This window comes from Patiria miniata, unplaced genomic scaffold (genome assembly GCF_015706575.1).
Source record: "Patiria miniata isolate m_02_andy unplaced genomic scaffold, ASM1570657v1 HiC_scaffold_24, whole genome shotgun sequence".
NCBI classification, from domain to species: Eukaryota; Metazoa; Echinodermata; class Asteroidea; order Valvatida; family Asterinidae; genus Patiria; species Patiria miniata.
The window spans coordinates 21,245,728-21,269,645 of record NW_024037063.1 but is presented as its reverse complement, the minus strand read 5'-3'; the positions used below and the strand labels follow the sequence as shown (position 1 = coordinate 21,269,645).

At 41.2% G+C, this 23,918-nt stretch overlaps 2 protein-coding genes across 5 annotated transcripts in view; one reads left to right on the top strand and one right to left on the bottom strand.

Annotated features, from left to right (window-relative positions):
• Positions 1 to 23,918, bottom strand: part of LOC119731684 (balbiani ring protein 3-like) — a 65,124-nt gene that overhangs the window by 2,013 nt on the left and 39,193 nt on the right. For 3 of the 4 annotated variants that reach the window (XM_038204891.1, XM_038204894.1, XM_038204892.1), the window contains 4 exons: positions 23,457 to 23,603; positions 22,750 to 22,893; positions 21,315 to 21,464; positions 17,165 to 18,676 (listed from right to left, as the gene is read on the bottom strand). In XM_038204891.1, the coding sequence (XP_038060819.1) occupies positions 18,576 to 18,676; positions 21,315 to 21,464; positions 22,750 to 22,893; positions 23,457 to 23,603 (542 nt within the window). In that variant the 3' untranslated portion in view covers positions 17,165 to 18,575. Of the gene's footprint in view, positions 1 to 17,164; positions 18,677 to 21,314; positions 21,465 to 22,749; positions 22,894 to 23,456; positions 23,604 to 23,918 lie in introns of those variants that run through there. The other variant, XM_038204893.1, reaches the window with a different exon arrangement.
• Positions 11,742 to 14,797, top strand: LOC119731686. The gene is made up of 2 exons (XM_038204895.1): positions 11,742 to 12,068; positions 13,655 to 14,797. The coding sequence occupies exon 2, from the start codon at positions 13,678 to 13,680 to the stop codon at positions 14,350 to 14,352; it is 675 nt and encodes a 224-aa protein (XP_038060823.1). The 5' UTR covers positions 11,742 to 12,068; positions 13,655 to 13,677; the 3' UTR covers positions 14,353 to 14,797.

Sequence of the window (23,918 nt, the reverse complement as noted above, 5' to 3'; positions counted from 1 at the left end):
TGGTAAATGGCAACCGCCTATAAGCTCAGTCATAAAATTTGAGGGGTTTTGGGGTTCTCTTTCAACATACGAATACATTTCTTTCCTTCAATTTATGTATATATTTACGATCGGATGGTAATTTGTGATTCGCATTAAGCCACTTAGAATGTATCAGTACCTGAAGAACACAAGTTCCTCCCATGTTTTTATTATTATTATTATTAAAGCGCACTGCTATCAATTTAAGGGAGTGCTGCTTGAGTGACTTCTGATCAGAGACTGAAAGGGTTCGAATCCAGCTGCTGGCCATATTATTGTTTTCTCTGGCAAGCCCACTCCCCCCCCCCCCCTTTGCCTCTTTCGACCCAGGAGTATAAATGTGTACCAGCATTAGCTGGGGAGGAACCTGCAATGGACTGGCATCCGAGTCCAGGGGAAACGGAAATATTCTCAGTCGTTTCTTGCCAAGGAAACCGGAGATGAACGCCAGCCTGATAGGCCATACTGACTCGTGACAGACCTTACGTTTTCATTACGACTCCTCCGGACCAGCGATTTCATCGTATTAATTACGTCCAAGGTCGCGTCCTCAAAGTGCAAGGCGGGTTAATTCTTAAGTTCGCATTTTTAAAGTTATGATTCCATAGTCGTGCACACTTTGACTGCTTGCGCTCAACCTTTGCGTATATACTGAGCATGAAGGTTTCTATTCTATAGCAAACCAAATTAATTGAAACTAAGTCTTAGCATATCTGGGACCAGAATGGGCAGAGTGGCCAAGAAAGCGGCTCTTTTGGGATTACGGCGTTCAACCATATCACTGTTTGATTGAGTGCGCACAGTGAGCGATTATTGGGATGAAGGCAGCATATTCCATGGACCTGTTAAACACTGAAATCTGCTGTTTGCTTAGCACAAATATGCAGGTTTCAAACATTGCCTTAGCAGACTGTTATCTCTTTATATACCCCATAAAAATGCCTGGGCATACCCAATCGCCGTTATACATCGTACATGAGTAGGCAATCGGCCGTATGGGCTCCGTGCGTCGACGAAAGAAGGCGCCCTTTTACCTAGCAACGACGTCCCATGGGCGGGACATTTCGCTGGTTGACGCGCACCGTTCCTTGTGTGTGACGCACGTACACTAGGGGATTTGTACTATGTAGGCCTACACGCAGTGGCCGCGCTCCGCGGCAAATGAATTACAGTCAGGCAAGATGGCGTCGGTCGGTCACCCCCAACTGTTCCTTCTTTGCCGGTGAGGGGGTACTTGTGAACGGAGCGGTATGGCTCTAGTATGAAAGAGGGTATTCATAAATCAAAGGGAACCATTTGTTTTTGTATTCGGAAGCACAAATTTCGAAACGTTTTGAACTACAAAATTCAGGGAAGTTCATATTAGGCGCAAAAGCAAACAGAGCAGAATATAGCCCGGTCCATGGAAAGATGATCGAGACATCAAAATGCAATGTATCTCGACTTCGCATTGCAAGCTATTTGTTTTAACCTGTATGCACATCAATATAGATATAATATATATAAATATATATGCGTTATATAACATACTCTGTTATAGCAATTATTTTGGAGGTAACTTCTATAAGCCCCCCCCCGGTAAACCATCCGAGCAACGAGCGGTATTTGATACTGTAGTAACTGTATTATATTGCAAACCAACCGAACTAGTTATTCAAGTTGAGCAACAATATATTGTTTCACTTTCAGGGCAATTAATAAAAAGGCGAAATAACTGCGAATTCATATTTACGAACTTTTGAATAACTTTACCTAAAGTTGCTGTGTAATTGATCGGGTGACTGCTGGATATGGTTTCACTCGGCTAGACGATCGGCTTGGGCGAAGGAGTGCAACTTGTGTTTTACACTTAAGGGCAAAAGCATCCAACTTTCTGGCAGTGTTATCTGAGATACGAAAGACAAAATATCTTGCTTGCATTAAATAGCGGCCCACACACTGCTGGCGATGATGTCAATTGGGATGGACCAACGTACAAGCAATGGTACCCTGAAAGTGGTCATGATTTCGGTCCATGGGAATCCCATTGTTCCCGATCATGAATTGGGTTCTGATGGGAAGGGCGGCCAGAACATCTACGTCCGGGAAGTGGGCAAGAAGCTGAGCGCCCTGAACTGTGATGTGACCTGGCTGACACGGAGTGAATCCAAGACCGAGACCGGAGTGGTGGTTCTATCTGACAAGTTGCGATGCCGCTTCATCGTAGCCGGGCCACAGAAGCATATTCACCGCGACCAGCTGTACCCACACCTGGGTGAGTTCATCTCGCAGATTAACCCCGCCGCTTTTGACCTGGTCTTCACCTGCTACTGGCTGAGCGCCTACGTCGGGATGGCACTGGGCCTGCCCCACATCCATTCCTCAATGTCCCTAGGCTGCATGAAGTACAAGCAGGAGATCATGGCACCCATCGGTCCCACGCGTCTCAGGGTCGAGAAGCTCGTCAGCGAGCTAGCCGATATCTACGTCTGTCAGACTCGCGGGGAGATCGACCTGATGCAGCCCCGTCATCCGGTGTACATCCCTTGCGGCATCAACGAGGAGAACTTCCATGGACTTGACAAAGCCGAGGCACAGAAGCAGCTGGGCTTTGACTGCAATCGCCTGAATGTTCTGTACGTTGGTCGCTTTGCCCAACAGAAAGGATACAGCTACGCTCTGGAAGCCATGGCCGATGCCACGACGCCCCACACCTTCCGTTTGGTCGGCAATTGTCAAGGCGTCTCGTCTAGTATTGGCAGGTATTCCTCCGCTCAGTTTCTGGGACCCAAGGAACCCAGGCAGGTGGCATTGCTGATGGCAGCCTCGGATATCCTGATCATGCCCAGCTTGTACGAGCCGTTCGGGCTGGTCGCCATCGAGGCCATGGCGGCGGGATGCTGTCTCATCGTCTCGGCGGTGGGAGGTCTGGATGAGAACGTTCAGGACGGGGTCAACGGCTTGAAGGTACCTCCGGGAAACTCAGCCGCAATCCTGGTAGCATTCGAGAAACTGGCAGGCAATGAGGATCTACGGCAGCAGATCAGCAAGACCAACAGACGACACGCACTACAAACCTACAGCTGGAAATCGGTGGCGGGCGAAATTAAGACAAAGTTGGACAAGATCGTGGAAAAACACGTACGGTGGCAGAATAGCATACTACCATCGGCCACCATTGATAAAAGATCCAAATATATGTGAGTTATTATTGTTTGCCTCTAAGTGAACGATCTCGGTCTTGCATTTGAAAGATGCATTTCTCAATCGAAATAATACTCATGTGGTGAAGGGAGTGGAATATATCGTTTTAAAGGTGATTGGGTGACGATTAAGAACATAACGCATTTCTATTGTTTATCAGAACTAATATAATTAACATCCCATTTTTATTCTTTAGTTAGTTTCAATACGTCATTATTTTATGTGCATCTTAAAATACAGGTATATTCAACGGAAGAAAACCGTTTAATCCAATGTACAATATAGTTTTCTTTAACATTTATTCAGCTTCAGGAACCAAGTTGTCAAAACGTACTTCAAAATTTAAATAGGTACACTTGTTTTGACAGAATCAGATTTGTTGTACCTATTCAACTGTCGCTCGGAAGAAATAAACACAAATAGAAGGATATTCCGGTGAAGACTTCATTTATCTGTCTTTAAAAATAGACATAATTACCAGCGCCTTGAGTACCTAATTGTTGGTACATACGTGCGCTACATAAGATTCCAGTATTATTATTATTTTTATTATTATTAGTGTATTATACTCTTTGGCGAAATGGGACAAAATACTGTGTTGCACAGTGCATGCTCTTTGGAAAAGACAGGACACAGTGCAAATTAAACCAGCTGTATTCGATATTATTCTTTCACTATTGATGATATTAATCGGGTGAGTGGTTTAATACTTCGCAGACGGAGCGCAGTCGCAATCGTATTGCAGTGGCATACGTGTCTTCTCTTTTCAAGGTTATAATATAGATTAAAAAAAGTGCAAGCGTACTTTAATAATTTAGGTGTGCGTGTAATTACTTTTGGGTCTAAAAACCGAGCCTTGAAGAGCGCGACCTTGTGTCACATGTTTTTCAGTCAAGTTTGCCGTGAACCGTTGAAGAGGCGAAACCTAAAGGGAGACATCCCCTACCGACTAAGGCCGTATGACGCCCCTCCCCCAGGTAAAGCCCTGTTCCCCCTCCCCATACCCCCACTAAAAAAAATATATAATAATGAGGAAAGCAAAATGATCATTTAGTAAAACAATTTTTTTTTTAAACAACACCAGGGGTCCCTGACATGACAGAACTGAGCCCAATCTAATGCATTTTCTCGAACCTCAGTTTCTGAGGTTCAAGCCTAACGAAGCATGTAGTGCCTGCAGCGGATTACCTGATGTTTGAGCATGTTTAGACTGATAAGAGCCTACTTGTGGTCAGCTGTAACTGATCTACTAGCTGAGAGCAGTGACTTGCAGGTCGTGGTCAGTATAGGTTTACCGGATGCCAGTGTGTGACCATCCATAATTATGATGCTATTATGTAATCGTTTCGGTTTGCGGTAACACCATGTGGTAATAACTACTGCTTAGAAGATATTAGTTCTGAAAAGAACTTGTCCTGCTTGTTATCAACTTGGCTAAGTAGTTTTTTGTTCTGTTAAGAACAGTCCTGCTGTAAGTTCTAAACGAACTTGTCTTTGGTCTAACACCACATGGTGTTACCGCAAACCGAAACGATACCGATACCCCACCATGCAAAGCCTCAAATCTTATATTATGTAATCACTTCTGCACTACATGAAGGATAGCATGTACATTGTGTATGTACAATGCATTCTTGGATTCTTGGAGCAAGGATAGCGATCATGGTTAGCATTGGTTAGGAAAATATAATCAAGATCGAGACGACTTTGACGTGAAATTACATGAACTTCTTAGTTTGGGATTATTTTTCGCGTGCTTGTCTGAACACTTTAACTGGCCAACCGAATGCTATTAATGGGCGAGTAAAAAAAAGCGGAGGCAAACCCCAAAATTAAATTTCATATTTAAAACAATATGTAGTACCAAAATAATAATGACTGGAAAGCCAATTTCATAAGCTATTGTTAGATGAAAAAATACTGAAGTTGCTCAATCTGTTCAGAGAATATCAACATTTTAACGCAATGGCCCTCAAACCTGTTTCGTCACACACACAAAAAGACAATTTGTTGTGTATTCTGACTGTTTGGAACAACAAAGAAATTGACTCGGAGAGTTCATTTTTCCCAGTGCATTGTTGGAGATGGTCGACAAATTCGCAGCGCGGGACATTTGAAATTGTTATTTTTCCGGCCAGAAAGTTCGTAAGCGTATGATTCAAGTATCTGTTTGCCCTTTTCTTTTCCTTTTATCATTATGGAGGGTTTTTTGTAAGACGGCAGAGCGCTTTGTCCCAATCTTTAACAAATTAGCTCAGGTTTTCTACTGACACTCGTTCAAATGGGCCATGTTTTGTCGACCGTGACCTTGAAAAACGAACTCTCCGTGGCAAAGTCTTGGTGGCGCACTACATTGTGAATCGCTCGAATTGATCGGGTGAATGCTGGATATGGGGGATACGGGGGAATGCGGGATACTCAAGGTAGAGGATCGGCTTGGGCGATCGAGCGAAGGAGTGCAACTTGTTTTTTGACACTTTAGGGCAAAAGCATCCAACTTTCTGGCAGTGTTGTCTGAGATACAAAAGACAAAATATCTTGCTTGCATTAAATAACGGCCCACACACTGCTGGCGATGATGTCAATTGGGATGGACCAACGTACAAGCAATGGTACACTGAAAGTGGTCATGATTTCGGTCCATGGGAATCCCATTGTTCCCGATCATGAATTGGGTTCTGATGGGAAGGGCGGGCAGAACATCTACGTCCGGGAAGTGGGCAAGAAGCTGAGCGCCCTGAACTGTGATGTGACCTGGCTTACACGGAGTGAATCCAAGACCGAGACCGGAGTGGTGGTTCTATCCGACAAGTTGCGATGCCGCTTCGTCGTAGCTGGGCCACAGAAGCATATTCACCGCGACCAGCTGTACCCATACCTGGGTGAGTTCATCACGCAGATTAACCCCGCCGCTTTTGACCTGGTCTTCACCTGCTACTGGCTGAGCGCCTACGTCGGGATGGCACTGGGCCTGCCCCACATCCATTCCTCAATGTCCCTAGGCTGCATGAAGTACAAGCAGGAGATCATGGCACCCATCGGTCCCACGCGTCTCAGGGTCGAGAAGCTCGTCAGCGAGCTAGCCGATATCTACGTCAGCCAGACTCGCGGGGAGATCGACCTGATGTCGCCCCGTCATCCGGTGTACATCCCTTGCGGCATCAACGAGGAGAACTTCCATGGACTTGACAAAGCCGAGGCACAGAAGCAGCTGGGCTTTGACTGCAATCGCCTGAATGTTCTGTACGTTGGTCGCTTTGCCCAACAGAAAGGATACAGCTACGCTCTGGAAGCCATGGCCGATGCCACGACGCCCCACATCTTCCGTTTGGTCGGCAATTGTCAAGGCGTCTCGTCTAGTATTGGCAGGTATCCCTCCGCTCAGTTTCTGGGACCCAAGGAACCCAGGCAGGTGGCATTGCTGATGGCAGCCTCGGATATCCTGATCATGCCCAGCTTGTACGAGCCGTTCGGGCTGGTCGCCATCGAGGCCATGGCGGCGGGATGCTGTCTCATCGTCTCGGCGGTGGGAGGTCTGGATGAGAACGTTCAAGACGGGGTCAACGGCTTGAAGGTACCTCCGGGAAACTCAGCCGCAATCCTGGCAGCATTCGTGAAACTGGCAGGCAATGAGGATCTACGGCAGCAGATCAGCAAGACCAACAGACGACACGCACTACAAACCTACAGCTGGAAATCGGTGGCGGGCGAAATTAAGACAAATTTAGCATGTTTACACTGATGAGAGCCTACTTGTGGTCAGCTGTAACTGATCTACTAGCTGAGAGCAGTGACTTGCAGGTCGTGGTCAGTATAGGTGTTACCGGATGCCATTGTGTGACCATCCATAATTATGATGCTATTATGAAATCACTTTGCACTAAATGAAGGATAGCATGTACATTGTGTATGTACAATGCATTCTTGGATGCTTCGAGCAAGGATAGCGATCATGGTTAGCATTGGTAAGGAAAATATAATCAAAATCGAGACGACTTTGACGTGAAATTATATGAACTTTGGGATTATTTTTCGCGTGCTTGTCTGAGCACTTTAACTGGCCAACCGAATGCTATTAATGGGCGATTAAAAAAAAGCGGAGGCGCAAACCCCAAAAATTAAATTTCATATTTAAAACAATATGTAGTACCAAAATAATAATGACTGGAAAGCCAATTTCATAAGCTATTGTTAGATGAAAAAATACTGAAATTGCTCAGTCCGTTCAGAGAATATCAACATTTTAACGCAATGGCCCTCAAACCTATTTCGTCACACACACAAAAAGACAATTTATTGTGTATTCTGACTGTTTGGAACAACAAAGAAATTGACTCAGAATACTTGTTCCAACAACTGTAGTATACAATGTCTTTATTTACAACCCTGGTTAGGCAAACAATACGATTCATAAAATCTTTTTTTCTTGTTTTTAAGACGGGCCTTTAAAGGACTTTGTTTCGGAATTTGTTTAACCTTTAAATTGGGGGGGGGGGGGGGGGGGAGTCAGAATGAGCTTTATATTGTCAACAGAAATTTGCATTCTTATTGGGAGGGCAAATCAATATAGGCCCCCTAACTTTACAAATCCGCCCCAATTTTTGGAAGGCGAATCAAAGTATACTCCTAAGTTAAATTGTCATCAGATATCCGCCACCTTAACTGGGACGGTGAATTTACCTCTACGTTGTCCACAGAAATCCGCACCTTATTGAGAGGGTGAACCAAAGAGTGCTCTAATTTTTTAGAACGTCAATAGTTACCACACGATGAAACTGTTTTTGAATAACAAATAGTTTATGTATTTAAGGTCAATTTTGTGGAACAGTTAATAATATGAAGGAAGGTGTTTTTCTCCCACTTATTTTCTGTTACTTTGACATGCTTCTGAAAATATGTAACAAAATGGCACTTGTGCCACTAGGCCGACTTCCATAAAAAAACTCTGCCCAATCGGTTTTTACTGACCATGTTGTTTTCCATAATCACCCGTATGGGCATAGCCTAATGCTTCTTCTCGAAGCATGGACTAATTTCTGAATAATAACAATCAAGTTTCAAGCGCCTGGGAACGGGGGTGCTGTGGATACTGCAGCACCCCCAACTTTTGGATTGGGGTGCTGGAATATGCGTCAGCACCCCCTACTCCCGGGAAAAAATGTGTTCCAGCCAGCAGTGTTCTACGACGATGAAATTGCGCCGCTACGCTATACATTATGCTTGCTCTACAAATATCTCCTTCATTTTGTTCGTTTCTAGTTTTGCCACGGCTAAGCGCGGCGCTTCGAAAGTCTAGCACAAACACTGTAAAATATCAAGAGGAGGTATTTTCTAAATCTTCAGGCAGTGCAGAATCGATATTTCTCTCAAGGTATCCAAAATCATGACATGTCTAAATTTCTGCCATGATGGAAGCTTTGACCCGAATGCAATAACCTCAGCCATGACAATGGTGGCAAAGTTGTTTATGCTTGCCAGGATTTTTTTCATTCGATCTTTCAATAGGGGCAAAAGTTCATACCTTTCCCCTAAAGGTTTTTCTTTACATTAAAAAGTTGCATTGACGTTGCTAGCATTCTGTACTCAAGATTAAATAGCAAGGTTCACCGTGACACACTTCCAACATAATAGGATTGGGACGGGCATTTATTGAAACCAGCCATGCTTTGCGCCAATTCCAGTGTAGTTTCGTTTTAATAATAAAGCTATATTTATTTTTTACCCGCTCTGCAATATTTTATATTTGCCATTCCCTGTAACAAACAAATAACACTGCAAATATATCGAGAGCTACATCGTTTGGTGAGATAGAACTAAAGCGGCCCCTGGCCCTGTGGCCCCACGCCGTAAAGAAAACAAAACATACACGAAGGAATTTACTAAATGTAAGAAAGCAGCCTTGCAACAATAATATTTACATGCGATGTCATGCATAATGATACAATTCTTTTCCAGAATGAAATGGAACCAAAAATGGAGATAAAAATACAGGGTTCTCCACTACAGTTAAACTTTTTAAGAGCAACAGTATATTCTAAACAAAATAACGAAATAAATTGTCTTTTTAATCTCAAAAAACTTTTGCTAAAAAAGCCAAATGAAAGTGGCCAGGAATCGCCCCCAGATTGCACCACAGAGCAACTATAAAAATACAAAACAAAAGAAGTTATTTTTGACTGTCGTAAAAAACAACATAATGCCGGTCAAGTTAGCATTAGAAATGAACAAGTGGAAAATGTCACTGAGTACAAGTATCTTGGAACAGTCATTGATAACGGGTTAAACTGGAACAAAAACACTCAGAGAATGTATACTAAGGCAAACCAGAGGCTTTATTTTCTCAGGAAGTTAAGTTCTTTTAATGTTCGTGATTCGATTTTGCATTTATTTTACCAGAGTGTTGTCCAGTCAATCATTTCTTTCAGTTGCATTGTATGGTACAATAACTTAACTGTAAATAACCGGGAAAAATTGAGCGGATCACAAAAACTGCAAGAAAAAAAATTGGTCTGGAAGTGAAACATGTGAACGAAATTGTTGAAACAAATTATCTCACGAAACTGCAGACTAGAACTCAGAACCCAACTCATCCTCTGCATTCATCTATACAGTCACTCCCATCAGGAAGATTACGGGCGCTCCCCACACACAAACCGGTTCAGATTTTCTTTTTTACCTAGTGCCATTCACCTCTATAATTCTAATTTTATCAGATAAATACTGTCTGTTTGCAATGTTTTTACAATTCAGATTAGACCTTTTTAAATAAATAACCTAGCATGTCAGCATGCAGCTTTGAATACTTTTTATAACAATATAGCTTTTTGTTTTCAAGCTTCTCTTTTTTTAAAGTAGGGATTTTTGCTGGTGGTTTTATACTTATTAACTTTTCATAAACTGAAGTTTTCGACTTATGTAAATTTTTAAGTGTCTAAATATATGTATATTGTTTTTATGTGCACATTGGGAAGAAGCATTTCACTTTTAAAGTCTTTTAATTGTGATGAAATAAAATATTGTATTGTATTGTATTGTATCTATATTCCAAATTAAGCCACGACGTAAGGGCTTTGCGCTCCGCTTTCGCATTAACTTTGTCCATCTACCTCCATGCTTTGTCCATCCTATATTCCAGCACCCCCTGGCAAAAGTTTGTTCCAGCGGCAGTGCTTGTATTGTATTGTATTGTATCTATATTCCAAATTAAGCCACGACGTAAGGGCTTTGCGCTCCGCTTTCGCATTAACTTTGTCCATCTACCTCCATGCTTTGTCCATCCTATATTCCAGCACCCCCTGGCAAAAGTTTGTTCCAGCGGCAGTGCTTGAAGTTTGTCACAAGTTTAATCATGCGGGGTGTTACAACTGATAATGTAGTAATCAACGGATAATGTATCACCAACCGATAATGTCACATAACTTGACCAATACTGTATCACCAATCGATAATGTAACACAAAATTGACCGATAGCGTAGTAAAATGTACTACACTATCAGTCAATTGTTGTTGCATTATCGGTCCTAACTGATAACGTAACAGCAATTGACTGATGGTATGGTAACATTTACGACAGTAGCCGTCATTTTTTGTTACATTATCGGTTAGTGACACAATATCGGTCAATTTGTGTGACATAATCGGTTGGTGATACAGTATTGGTCAATTTGTGTGACATCGGTTGGTGATATGTTATCAGTTGGTTACTACATTATCGGTTGTAACACGGGGTCTGAACTGATTGCCTGATGTATCATGCTTTACCTATAGATTGGGTATACTAGACCCATGCGTGTACAACTTTTTTATATTTTTTTGTACAGTATTAGTGTATTTCACACTTTTAATGTTCATTGGCATATCAGTACCTCAATAAATCACATTATAAGAAGTTGTCGATAAATGCATTGAGTGTGTGACTCAGTGCAAAATACAAGAGAAACTACGACAGCAGCTGAAATGAACTTTCCGTGTAATTTTTTTATTTTAATGTTTCTTATCAATTTTGTTTTATCAATTTGTTTTAAGGAAATTGTAAACCTAACGTGACAATGATACATCAAATCCCAGTCGTCAGTTGTGTACGAGGTATATTATAACGCAGAGCTAGCATGCTGTACCTTCAAGTTGAGATAAACATCTTAATAATTGCTTCACACGGGCATAATTTGTGAAATGTTCATCTGCTAATTTGCACGCATGTATTTGTGAGTAGGCCTATGCGGTTCCCAAAACACTGACACGACGTCGTTTGTGAATACCTTCCCTATCTATCACTGTTCTATTCAGCATAAGAACTAAAAAAACAACAACAAAGAAACCAGGGGAAAAAGTTCATTCCTGACTATGCGCGATTGCATCCCGCCCGAACCCAATCGTACAGAGGTGAAGCGACTTGAGCGAGTCTACATGTACTTCTGTACCCCATTCAATAATCCCCGTCAATATACCGAACCGTCGATCGATACCCGTCAATACATCCATGTCGCAGCAATAACCCTATAGGTATGGGCTTAATCACACCATAGCAACTGCTATAGGCACGGTCAATATCTAAGTGTCGTGTAGGACAATACCAGTACATGTAACTGTTAACGGTTTGATACCTTCTTGTTACTATACATCGTTCTTCACCACACAGGAACACTACCACACCTTGCCTACGTTCCTAAAATAGGCAAGCGTGTTAAACGACATGCAGAAAAAAAAGAAAACAATGTAGCTGATTTTTTTCGCGATAGATATGGGATTATATTCGATGCTTTTACGTCCTTGATAACTTCGTGGTTTTGCCAAAACTGCACAGTGCGACCGGAGCACTGGGATGGATTTTCGGATAAAGTCTGGACACGAACTATAGTTTTTGGTAAGTTACTTGGTGTTCAGCTTCTAATAACATATTATGATTTTCAAGACATTTCTAGAATTCACACAACGTTACAAATCTACATCCGGAAAGAATGCTGTATCCTGACGCAATTTTTTTTTTCATCATATATCATCTCAGTGAAGGTCAGTCATTGCGAAAATGGTGAAAAGACATGAATCTGGGACCGAGAAACATTGATTTTGTTAGAAAATACAGGTACTTTGAAAATATTCTTAAATCTCCATAGACTTTTAACACAACCGCTGAAGTGGCGTCTGGATACTACATCCAGTTTGCATTTCCGTTGTTTGCAGCATTGCTAATTAAAAAGACACTTCTAGCAAGACATTGACAATTGGGTTTGGTAGCCAGCTCTGGTTTGCCTCCCTCTCAGACCAAATAGTTTGGCGCCAACTTTGTTTGGGGCTTTTACTTTCACTCAAAACCAACATTTGCCTAAAACGCCACGAATACCATTGATAAAAACTACTGTTACGCAGGGATGTAATTACACCACGTTATAACGACGTCTAGGATTACGGTAGCATCAAAATGTGCCAGCCGTCTTCGCCATAAAATAGATGCTGTTTAACCATCAATTTCAATAAATTGGATACACATCCCAAGCCTAATTAAAGTTTCATTCATGCGTAAGATATCCCCTTTTGCAACTTGTGTTTTATTCATCCAATTCCGGAGCAAATACATACGACATTTCCATCATTATTGTTTCTCCAAACAGCTGAAGTGCTGAACCGACCGAAAACACACGCTACGCTTCTCATCGATCGATGTTTGTTACATCATTTGCTTTTGCTGTAATTTTCAGAAATGGATGGCATTGGGGGGTTGGAAATATATAGCAAATATAGTTACACTGACTTTTTTTGAGGTTTTGGGTTCGAAAATGCTATAAAAACCAAGAAAAACAATCATTTTCCTGTAGTCTGGTTCCCTGACTCAATATAAGAAGAAACAGAGCAGTTTACATACATTGGGGAATTGTAAGGTCAGGGAACCAGTCTAGCTGGCTTGTACCCGTTCATAGGTGTGTAATCGATTGCAAATAAGTGTGATGGTCAATTGGGGCCAGTATTTGAAAAAAAAACCAGTTTTTTTTAACAAAAATAGCACTTTTCTTGAAAATGACAGTATACCAGGTGCCATGATTTTACAGGATGCTTTACACTGTCATTCACTAACAGTCCAGCAAGGTATTTCAAAATGATTTGGTAGTTTTATTTTTTGATGTTTGCAAATGTTGTATTTTCCCTTTAAACTGATCCGTCGGTGCAAATTTGGGCACGCTGTTAATCAAACACTCGAGTCGTGAAATCGCATGTGTGAATAAACCACTATACATGTAATTGTTTGAAGAGGCGGCGCCTTCGTTTGGATTAGCTCTTAAACTGATAATACCCATTTTGACGTTCGCAGCATTTTTGGTATGGATCACAACTCGGGCAATTATAATTATACACGAACTTACGAGGCAATGTGAATACCAGAAAGGTTTATTTGAACGTGAATGAATGAGTTAATACATAAAGACTGTTTTTGTTTGTTGTTGATTTTGTTTGCAGGTTCCGTGTGATACGAGACCGGTATGGCGATATCAGAGAAACTGAAGAAGGGTTCTACCAGTGACTTCCCTAGCGGTTTCGACCGCTGGTTGGCTTTGCAAAGCGTCAGCGATAAAATTGTACGGCGAGCCAGCACACTGAACGCTATGGAGAAACTCCGCCTTGAACGAGCCACCAAACAAATCGACTTCAAAATCCAGCTTCGGGAGAATCACTATGACAACGTCAACCAGCGACTGAAGGAGACGCTGAAAGACCATGACTTGTACAAGAGGGCGCTTTTGAGAAACGCGCCACCCCCGCGCGAGAATAATCAGGTCCCGCCCACTGCCGAGATGAAGCCCTTCGGGAGATACCAAGGAGCGTACCATTCGAAAATGGGGACGGCCATGCAGAGAGAGGAGGAGGAAATCGCGCAGCGGAAACTGCGCCGGCGGAACAAGCTCCTGGAAAGGGCCAAGCATGAGAGCGAGACTCGGATTGACCCGAAACTGTCGACCGAGCAGATTCTGTCCAATAATGACAAGCCGCTCTCCGAGCGTTTCAAGCGAACTACGACCATGCGCATTGCCACGCTGCGGGCGCAGACAAATGCAGTGAACGCATTCATGAAAGTAAAACGCGATGCTGCTGTTAAAAAGCAAGCCAAAAGATACAGCAAAAGCAGCCTTTTCAAAGGTGTTTTTCAAACTGAATAACTAGGATATTATATCCATTCTGTTCGGCACGAGTGATTATCTGACATCTATAAGTTTAATGGCGAATGACAATCATGATGTTGTGTTTGTTTTGCTTTGACGTATTTACACAGATGTAGAAACAAAATATGATGCATATTAAAACAAAAATCGTTTGTTTTTCAACGGATAAATAGAGAACTTGAAAAGGATGTATACATTTTCATGTTAAAGAAAAGAATATAGAATTATACCATACTAGTTTACTCATTTGTAACGCTATATTGCTTACGTTTACGCAATTAAGTCTTGTTCTGTTTGCGATCTTGATTCTAGTTTGGTACAATCACGTCGAATGTATTTTAACGAGTCAGTGAGACAAATGTAGTTAGTTCACACGCACCATTCCACAGCAGTTTGTTCACAGCAACGGAATAAATTCGAACTTGCGTTCATATAAACCAGATATATCAGTAATAACCATTTTGCATTTTATTTCTACTTTATGACATGATGGAAAGATACGAAGCTCCTAACTTGCTAATTTAATTACGATAAGCCTCCTTAAAAAAATACTGCTCTGTTCTATATATGCACAAAAAGTGGTATACAAAGCAGATATTGCATAAAAGGCGTAGCTTTGACTAAAATTAACATATGAAACTTTAAGTGCATTGAAGACTAGAGATCAAGAGTCGACTCGAACCAAAATTATTCCTAAAATTCGATTGTAAGTGATGTTTAAAAACAGTTTAGAGCAACTACATACATGTACAGGCACATGCTTTGGAAGATCGACTACTGTAGTATTTCGGAATGACTCCACAGTCGAGTAAATGAAAAATTAATACATAAAGTCCATTTGTCTGATTTCTTTCTCAAACCCTTTGAGAAAGGTCTTGCCTTTACAGTCAATCATTTGTAATTTGTGCATTTTTGTTCATTTGAAGCAACAAACGTGCTCAAAATCTTAAGAAGGGTGCTGAACAACTAACCTGATGAAGTTTCAGCTCAGCTTCAGCTGTGTATTCTGAGAAAAACAACATTCTAGGATCTCGATTTCAAATCAAAAGTTGCAAATGTTTTGAATTGGGCCTAAATTCAGCGTCCGAGACAAGTTCTCGCTGAGCCGGTTGCACCTACCTACGCGATGTCGCGCACTGATCTGACAAATTATAGCAACCGGCCGCGCGTGTGCGTCGTGTCAACGCACTTCGCCAACGAAAATTTCAAACGATGCGTCTTGAGATGCATCGTTGGAAAGGCCTAATTTCGTTGATTTCTTCAAAATGACAGCATGTCAGAAAGAACAATTTCACAGGGAGTTTAGCCCCCTTATATGTTTCAGCCAAGTACGTTTTTCAAACAATAATTACGTCAGTTACTTTTTGGATGGCTGCAAATGATGAACTGTAGCTTGAAGACCGAAACTTTAGGCCAGCTAATTTTGTTGGATTGATACTCGATAGAGCCTCTTCCTTTGCTTTTTGGTTCGATGCAACTATGCAACGCCAGATTGAAAACGGGTTTTATAGCCAATTATAAAAATGCAACATAATGAGGTAAATACATTGTATCGTAACATGCATATCAGCACAGGAAAGTAAACTTAGGAGTTACTGGATGGGCACAGCCCTATGGTAATAAGCTTCGAGACTAGAAGTGGATGAAAAGATTTCATGGACTTTGCGTAACATGAAGATGTAGTAGCCAGCTAGGTAACCATTAGCCTCATAAACAACCCATTAGAAAGCCAATGGACAGGACTATATTAATAAGAGAACAATGCTTTGGTTGACAAGAGTATAGGCAGAAAGTTATGGACAAGAAAGACTTCAGAGACTGAATGTCCAGAGTCTAGTGTGATAAATGAACAATCTGTCTGAAAGAGAGACAACAAGGAACATACATTTATGCAGAGGACTTTGGGGTTAGGCCAAACAAAAACAATGGTGTGTTTACGGTAACGGTCTGAAGAAATCCAGGTAGGTAGGTAGGGAAATAATTTTATTTTGAATTTTTTTTTAATTTCAGTTCTGCAGGCTCATGCGTGTTCTTTCGCAAAAGATTTGTATAAAAACATTATTCAAGCATTCAAGATACTCAATAGATACATTTCATTCCAAATTAAATCGTGCCGTCCCAGGGTTCTCCCCGGGATTTTTTCAAACCTGTGAGGGAAGTTTTGCTGTGATTCAACAACCTGCGAAGCCATGGCGTGGGGTTCGGAGCCCGCTTTTTAAGGGCCCCGAAAATTTTTGAGAGAAGATCTTCTAGGCCCCTATTTTTGTAATTAAAGAAAAAAAATCAAAATTACATTTGCAAATAAATTTCAAATTAAGAAATTAAAGTGAAGAAAAAAATCCTTTTGCTTCCGATTACATGCCTTTCAAAATAGCGTCAATAGGTCGGAAAAATTATTTCGCCACTTTTTATGGGGTGCTGATTAATGGAGCATCATAGAGCAAGGAATCATGTTTATTTTGTGCCTGGATTATTTTCATTTGCGCCAAGAAAACTATCAAGACTGGCCATCAAAAGTGATTAAAACTTGCCTCACCTAATAAAAAATATTTTGAGGTGGGTGATGCCACTATATGCTTAACATACATCACGGCCGCTGGCACCGCCGACATTCCGCCTGGCTGGCCGAACATCGCGCCGTGCTCACGGCCCAGTATCAGTGTGCATTACTGCACTGTGTACGGCCCATCCCACGTGGCCGAAAATCTTGCACTACTGCAGAAACACGCTACGATGTTACGCCACAAGTTCGAGCTTTGCAATCTCGTCATTTTAATGGAAAACACATACACAGAAAATAAAGATCACGTTCAGTGAATTAATTCGCAGAAATTCTCTTTCTCCATCGATGTTTGTTTGGTATTTTTACGATCCAACTTCGGCCGACGGCACAACATCATCGTGGTACGGCGTTTGTATAGGCAGTAGTCACTGGTTCCGGTCCTTCATTAAAGTATGGATTCCGTTAGCACGCGAAGGGAACCAGTGACCATGCTGCATGCCTGTCAGTTGGCGGTCGACAGAACCCGTCATTGTGTGCATTTTTATCACACATGCATCATCTTTGTCAAGATTTTGCATGTCAAGATGAAATAATGGCGTATGTAACGATTATATTGTGCATTTTAATGGCGTGAATAATAATTATATTGTGCGTATCGGGGGCTGAAAAATGTGATCGGCATTTTTGTCGGGCCGATTCGCAGTACGCACTTTGTACGTGGGGAGAACCCTGCCGTCCGTCGGCCAGGCGCACCAGTTCACCCCGGTGCGTTTGTGCAAAAATAATCGTACTTCATGTAGTTTGAGAATTCAAGTTTTGAGATCGTCGCGATTTTCGCACGTTTAACACAGGTATGTTTGTGTCAAATCATGGTCAGTTTCAAGTGCGGAAAATGGTCTATGTTCGTGGCAAATTATTAAAAGTACTTGACATTTTTGAAATGTGTTCATTTAAAAATGATCAATATCAACCTTCAAAATGGCAATAAAAAGTTTGAGGTCGGCAATTTGGCCGACAAAAATTCCAGGTCGGTCGGGTTACCGTAAACACACCATTTTAGTTTGTTTAGCCTTACAAAGAATTTGAGCACAGACTAAGGGAAACACGTAGTATAGTACTAGAACAGAGTGGAAATGTATGCAGGGCTTGTCTAACCAGAACTGTGTCAACTATAAGAAAAAGCAGTCCTGACCACTGGTTTACTGCTTGGAAGACGACCACAAACAAACAAATGCGGCAGGGAATGTTTTGGAGTGAAGCATGAGCAAAACAAGATGATGAGAAAGGTTACTGCTAAAGAGCTGCATGAGGTGGGCTCTGTCTGACACACCCTGTTTGGTATAAGGGAATGAGATGTGTAAATGATAGAAGAGTTACCATGAAGAAGCCAAATAGGAGGAGATAGCGTAAACACAAGTGGACAAGGATGAAAACAACTTTGTCTAACAAGAAAATGAAAGGTCAATGAAGTAAAATGACCGACAGAAAGCAAGTGAAGACAGAGGTTATAACATGTTGGAAGTGACAAAGGTATGGCACTGCACCTTGGACAAGAAATGTTAGAGAATGGGAAAAGACTGAAATTTTATGAAGACTTTTGTGAAAAATGTTAGCTGGATGACAATACGAATGGTGTATTTCTCTCAAGTATAATACAAAATCGTATAGTGATGGACGGCAAAACGAGTCTGAGCACATCACTGTTGCGATCACTGAATTACATCAGCGTCATGGTTACAAAGACTGCAGTGCAGATTGCAATCACGGATGACATCAACGCTGTCTGCCCCGCTCCAGGGTCGCCAAACAGGTCCTCAACTGTTGGCCAGAAAGATACCAAAAAGTGGTAATGACTAAACTGCCACTATAATGAACTGACTGCTTTGAACTTAAATCAATCTCACACGCAAACATGACCCATCAGGCCGGTGTTTGTCTTCTGTTTCTCTGGCATTCGACCACTGAAAATATTTCTCTTCCACCTGGATGGGAGGCTAGTCTAGATCTAGCATATATGTACAATGTTGAATCCCAAGCTAAAACTGGCACACCTTTACTCTTGGCAGACAGAGGCAGGTAAATTGGGGTGAAGTGGCTTGCCCAAGGACACAGCATATGGCTAGCAGCTGGATTCGAACCCCTGACTCTCAGATCATGAGTCACGAACCCTATATGAGCACTATGTCATTTTTTTGGCTGCAGTGACCACAGCATATGGTGAAATCCAAAAGCTGTTACTTTATTTAAAGTCGAGAACACTCTTAAACCGATGTCACACGGGGCAATTTTTTGGGCAATTTTGAAGCAATAAAAGTTGCTGGCAATCTGGTTGCTCACAGATGGCCTTGTGTGTCATGTCATGCGATCCGAAAGCAATACGCTGGCAACTCGGAGGCAGGTAAATTTCAAGTAGAATGGGTTTCTACTTTGAGGCAACTTTCGGAGGCAACTACCAATCAGATTGCACAGACCGGATGACGTCATGTTTCACACTGCCGAAAAGTATTTTAGCGGTAGCCATTTTTTCGTCGCCACTAAAGTTGTCCTCATCACGAAATGACAGTTGTAGGTAGAACAGTGTGGTCTTATGACAAGGAGGTTGTTCTTGTTGATTTCTACAAAGGTATGTTTTAGTTTTCATATGATTTGCAGGCCTAGACTACAGTTGGTCGTAACAAAACAGGGTTTGCAAGTTGTGTATCAGTGCTAGTCCCTCAACGTTGTCGCCCCCAACTCTCTCTTAGTAATCGTTGAGAATTATGAATGGAGTTCCTAGAATCCATTTCTAGCCAGAATTGCCTGATCTTTAGAACCTACATGTATACTGGATTTAATGCTTGGGTAACTAGAATTACATACTATGGAGTATTGATTCCTTGAAGAGTATGGTAGATGATTCCAATTTATTGAGTTTCGAATCTATTTTATTCAATTCTTCCCCAGCATTATATAGGCCGTAAAAGTGGTTACGTCATACACCAACTAGGTCACGCATTTCCCGAGGTGATGTTCAAACACACATATCCCTAACATAGCAATAGGCACGGTGCGGTGCCCACTTTTTCGACAGTTTTTGGTGCGTTGAAAAAACAATAACGGCACTTCACGTTCTGATTGATGACTATAAGGTCAGTTTAATATACGAAGCTCCGTCCCATTTTCCAGTCTTATCTATTCTTAATGTTTGAGAAATTTCAAGCAGAAACTGTTTATTTAAATTACCAATACAATTCAATGGCAAAAAGAGACATTGGGTCGTATGTATAAAAACAGCATTTGCTTTTACTACCCATTTTTAAGCATTTACTTGCATTTGTATGAATAAAAATGAAGCAAATGCTTTTACTGGAAAGCATTTGCTGAAAGCTAAAAGCATTTACTTTTTACTTGCTAGCTTTCGCTAGACTAGAAGTGTTTACTTCATTTCGTATGAATAAAAAGGAGTAAATGCTTCAGATTTCAAGCATTTACTGGTCATTTTTCAAGGCTGGGTTGGGGCAACCTTGAAAAAATAAAGCAAATACTTCTGCGCAAAAACTGCTGCATTTATTAATATAAATCGCCCCGAAATTGACACAAAATGTTAATAAACTACATATAATACCATACACTGTATTTTGACTAACATTTATGCGCAATTTAAATACTTTTTTATTATGTATTTTATTACTAGAATTAGAAACAATAATTTCGCATTTTGTTCACGATATGAGAAGTGTTAGCGTAAAATTCAGTGCAGCACAGAATAATTAAGGATAAATTTTATCCAACGGCACCCTGGGGACTGAACAAAATGAATTAATTTGTTTAGTTTATTAGGTCACCAATCTTTGCAAACTATTATTTTTTTAATATTTCAATAAACAAAACTCTTTGTGTATTGAATGTTGGTATGATTTTACCCGCTTTAACACGTCTGTGATTTTTATGCAATTGTGACGTCTACAGGACACTATGCACCTTAACAATTTTCATGAATGATGAAAGTATGCTTTCTGTATTCTGCAACTGCCGAAAAGTGTCATGATTTTTGCTGGATTTGAGGATCAAAATGTATGTACTACTACATGTACTGTATGCATCACCTTGATTTTGACTATTACACCACATGTAAACCCTCCGTGTGTGTGTGGCAGTTCGTACACACAAAAGAGACCCTATTGTTGGCAATCATTCATCCATGAAAACAATCCAACAGTAAGAAGCATTTGCTACCTGTTGTCTAGGAAATGCTGAACAGTAAAGGAAAACTTGTATTCATACGAAATCAAGCATTTGCTTTTCCTTAATGCTTGTACTCCAAAGTAAATGCTTTTACTTTTTGCTTAAACTTTCTAGCATTTACTAGTATTTATACATACGACCCAATGTTTACACCGATCACTATTGGAGACGACCCAGTGTGACGTCACACTTCTACGACGTATTACCTACGAAAGCTGAAATGATGTCTTACCTTGTCGTGGTTCAATGCAGACGTGTCCACAGCTCCTGTGACAGCATTTCAAGACATTCTCACAGTCTGTGTCATATTTGCATTCATCAAGACAGCTGGAATCATCATGAGAATCCCCAGTCACTATTGGGCACATCCCTGGTTTCGTATCTATCCCAATGACAAAAACAATACAAGTGTAAAGATGTTTTTCAAACCACGGCATTGTCATGAATTTCGGCTTTGGCTCAAAATTCCATGTTCTAATTTGACCTTCCTGTGTTCCTGATAGTTTGCCCTCGAAAAAGTCACGCCTTCAGTGCTCACGATGACTGCTGCCCTCTACGCGACCTTGTTTAATTTTTAGTCCTTTTTTAATGGAAGTCAGTCATAACAAGGGTTAAAGCTTCTTGGATAACAAACGGCTACTAGCATAAGGAACAGAGATGGGCACAAAAGACCATTATCATGTTGCGGCCATCTTGAGTTTTTCCCATTCAAATCAACATGACCAAAGCGAGGTTGGAAGGCAAAATAGTCTGGTTCTTTTTTGCACACAAAAAGTATCATTCAGTACTATTAATGGATACTGGAAACATGACTGAAATGGTGGCAGCATGATCAAGGTCTACAGTAACTTGCCCAGGTGGGGCAATAGTCATTTGTCCTAGTACCCCAATGCACACCTGAGCAGTGCGGTAGAGTATGGGCTAAACGTGACGTTAAGGACAATACACGAGGAGTCCCCGTTCATGGGTGAGAATGAGGGCCATTTATTACTTATGAACGGCCCGCTAGCGAGTGTATAAACTATACTTAATACCCTCCAAAAATTCTCCATTATTGCTTGAATGAAGGCCTCTGTACATCTTCATTTTGGAATTTGTTAAAATGGAAAATTATGTTTGTTCATCAGAAAAGAACAACGATTGTTATCATTGTTATTATTTAATCAATTAGTTACATTTTAAGAACAGCAGTCGTCCAGCTGACACAGTAGCCTAGTATTTAATGAGATGAGCTATGGATTAAAAAGTCGCTGGTTCGAATCCTGCAATGCCCGTTTTTCCAATGACAATTTTTCTGCTCCAACTTCATCAATAGTTTTTATTGAAGGAGGAAAAAGGAGAACAAAACATAAGTGTCTTAAGGTGATCCTATGAAATTACTGAATTATTCATAAGCAGCTTCACCCACCTACTGGAAAAAAAAAAAATATGCGCGCAGCACGCCATTTGTAGGATACCGAATGGCACACCGGGCTCCATTCGTGCAAAATAATGAGAGATAACAATAGTGTGACATCACAAGAAGGTGTCAACTAATGTGAAAGCCTCAACAAGGGACTCAGTACAGATCGTGTTCAATGAAAAATCGCTTAGTCAAGAAAAGGGTGATCAACAATTTTACCTCTGCAACCCCAGAAAATGTATTCACTTTGGAGAAAACTACGTACCTTTTTTAGGTTCCAAGCAGGAGTGGCCGCACCCATTGGAGCAGCATTTGAGATCTTTGACACAGTCAGCGTCTGTGGTGCAGTTATCCACACAAATTCCTACTCTGTCATCTTCGATAACCGGGCAGCCTCCTGGCTTAAGCACTGCAGAGGTGTAACAAAAACACCGTATTTAAAACCCAACTCCGACATGGGAAATAAATATTTATTTTAGGCAGGCTTTCAAGCAGACCCAGGTGAAAAAGTAGGAGAACATGAACAGTAGGAAGCAGATTTTTAAAACAAACAGGACAAAATTAGGACTTTGGAGGACAAAATCAGGTTAAAAGTAGGACTTTTGTGGGCTTTCAGGAGTAGTTTCGCTTATACTAACTCATGTCCACAGCATCATAATCTTCATTTGGCATGTTCTGTACTCGCAACACTTGTGCTCCATCCTCAACTAAGCTCTTGGAAGTACAGTTGCAGTACTCCTGCGCCCAAGCCCTTCATTGTGTGAATTACATACGACAGTGTGTAACACCATTATGAAAAATATTCAACACGATTTCATTTACCGGATGTGGGACAACAAAAAGTAGAAACAAGAAGTAGGAAAGTAGGGGCAAGGTAAAAACACTAGGAAAAATAGGAATACTTGAAAGCCTGTCAATGATTCTCGGTTAATTATTTGTTGGACATCATCTTGACTTGATTGTTTCTTTCACCTGTTTGCTGAATTGCCTCCACGCAAGTGTGGCCGCAGCCATTGGAACAACACCTCTGATTGGTTAAGCAGTCTCCATCATGCGCACAGAATTCACCACACAGACCAATCACATCGACTGTAGATGGGCACTCGCCAGCGTGGAAGACTTTTGAGAGAAGCGAAAACAAAAATGTTGAATTACATCTCAGAAACGAACATGAACTGGAAGGCACGTATGAAGATTGGTAAATAAAGTACCCAGAAACAGAACGACCGATTTAATGAAAAAAACCCAGCCAACATGAAGATAGGACCGGTACCAAGTTCCCCGAGAAATCATTGCACCTGAAATGGCAATATTTGGAAGAAAACAATCATTGAATGTGGTACGTCACAAGCCAATGTGGCCCATAAGGCCGGCGTTTATCTCCAGTTTCAGTAGCATGAAACCGAGAATATTTCTATTCCCCCTGGATGGGAT

Coding starts and splice junctions, on each gene's coding strand:
- LOC119731686 (XM_038204895.1), top strand. CDS start 13,678: ATGGCGATATCAGAGAAACTGAAGAAGGGTTCTACCAGTGACTTCCCT.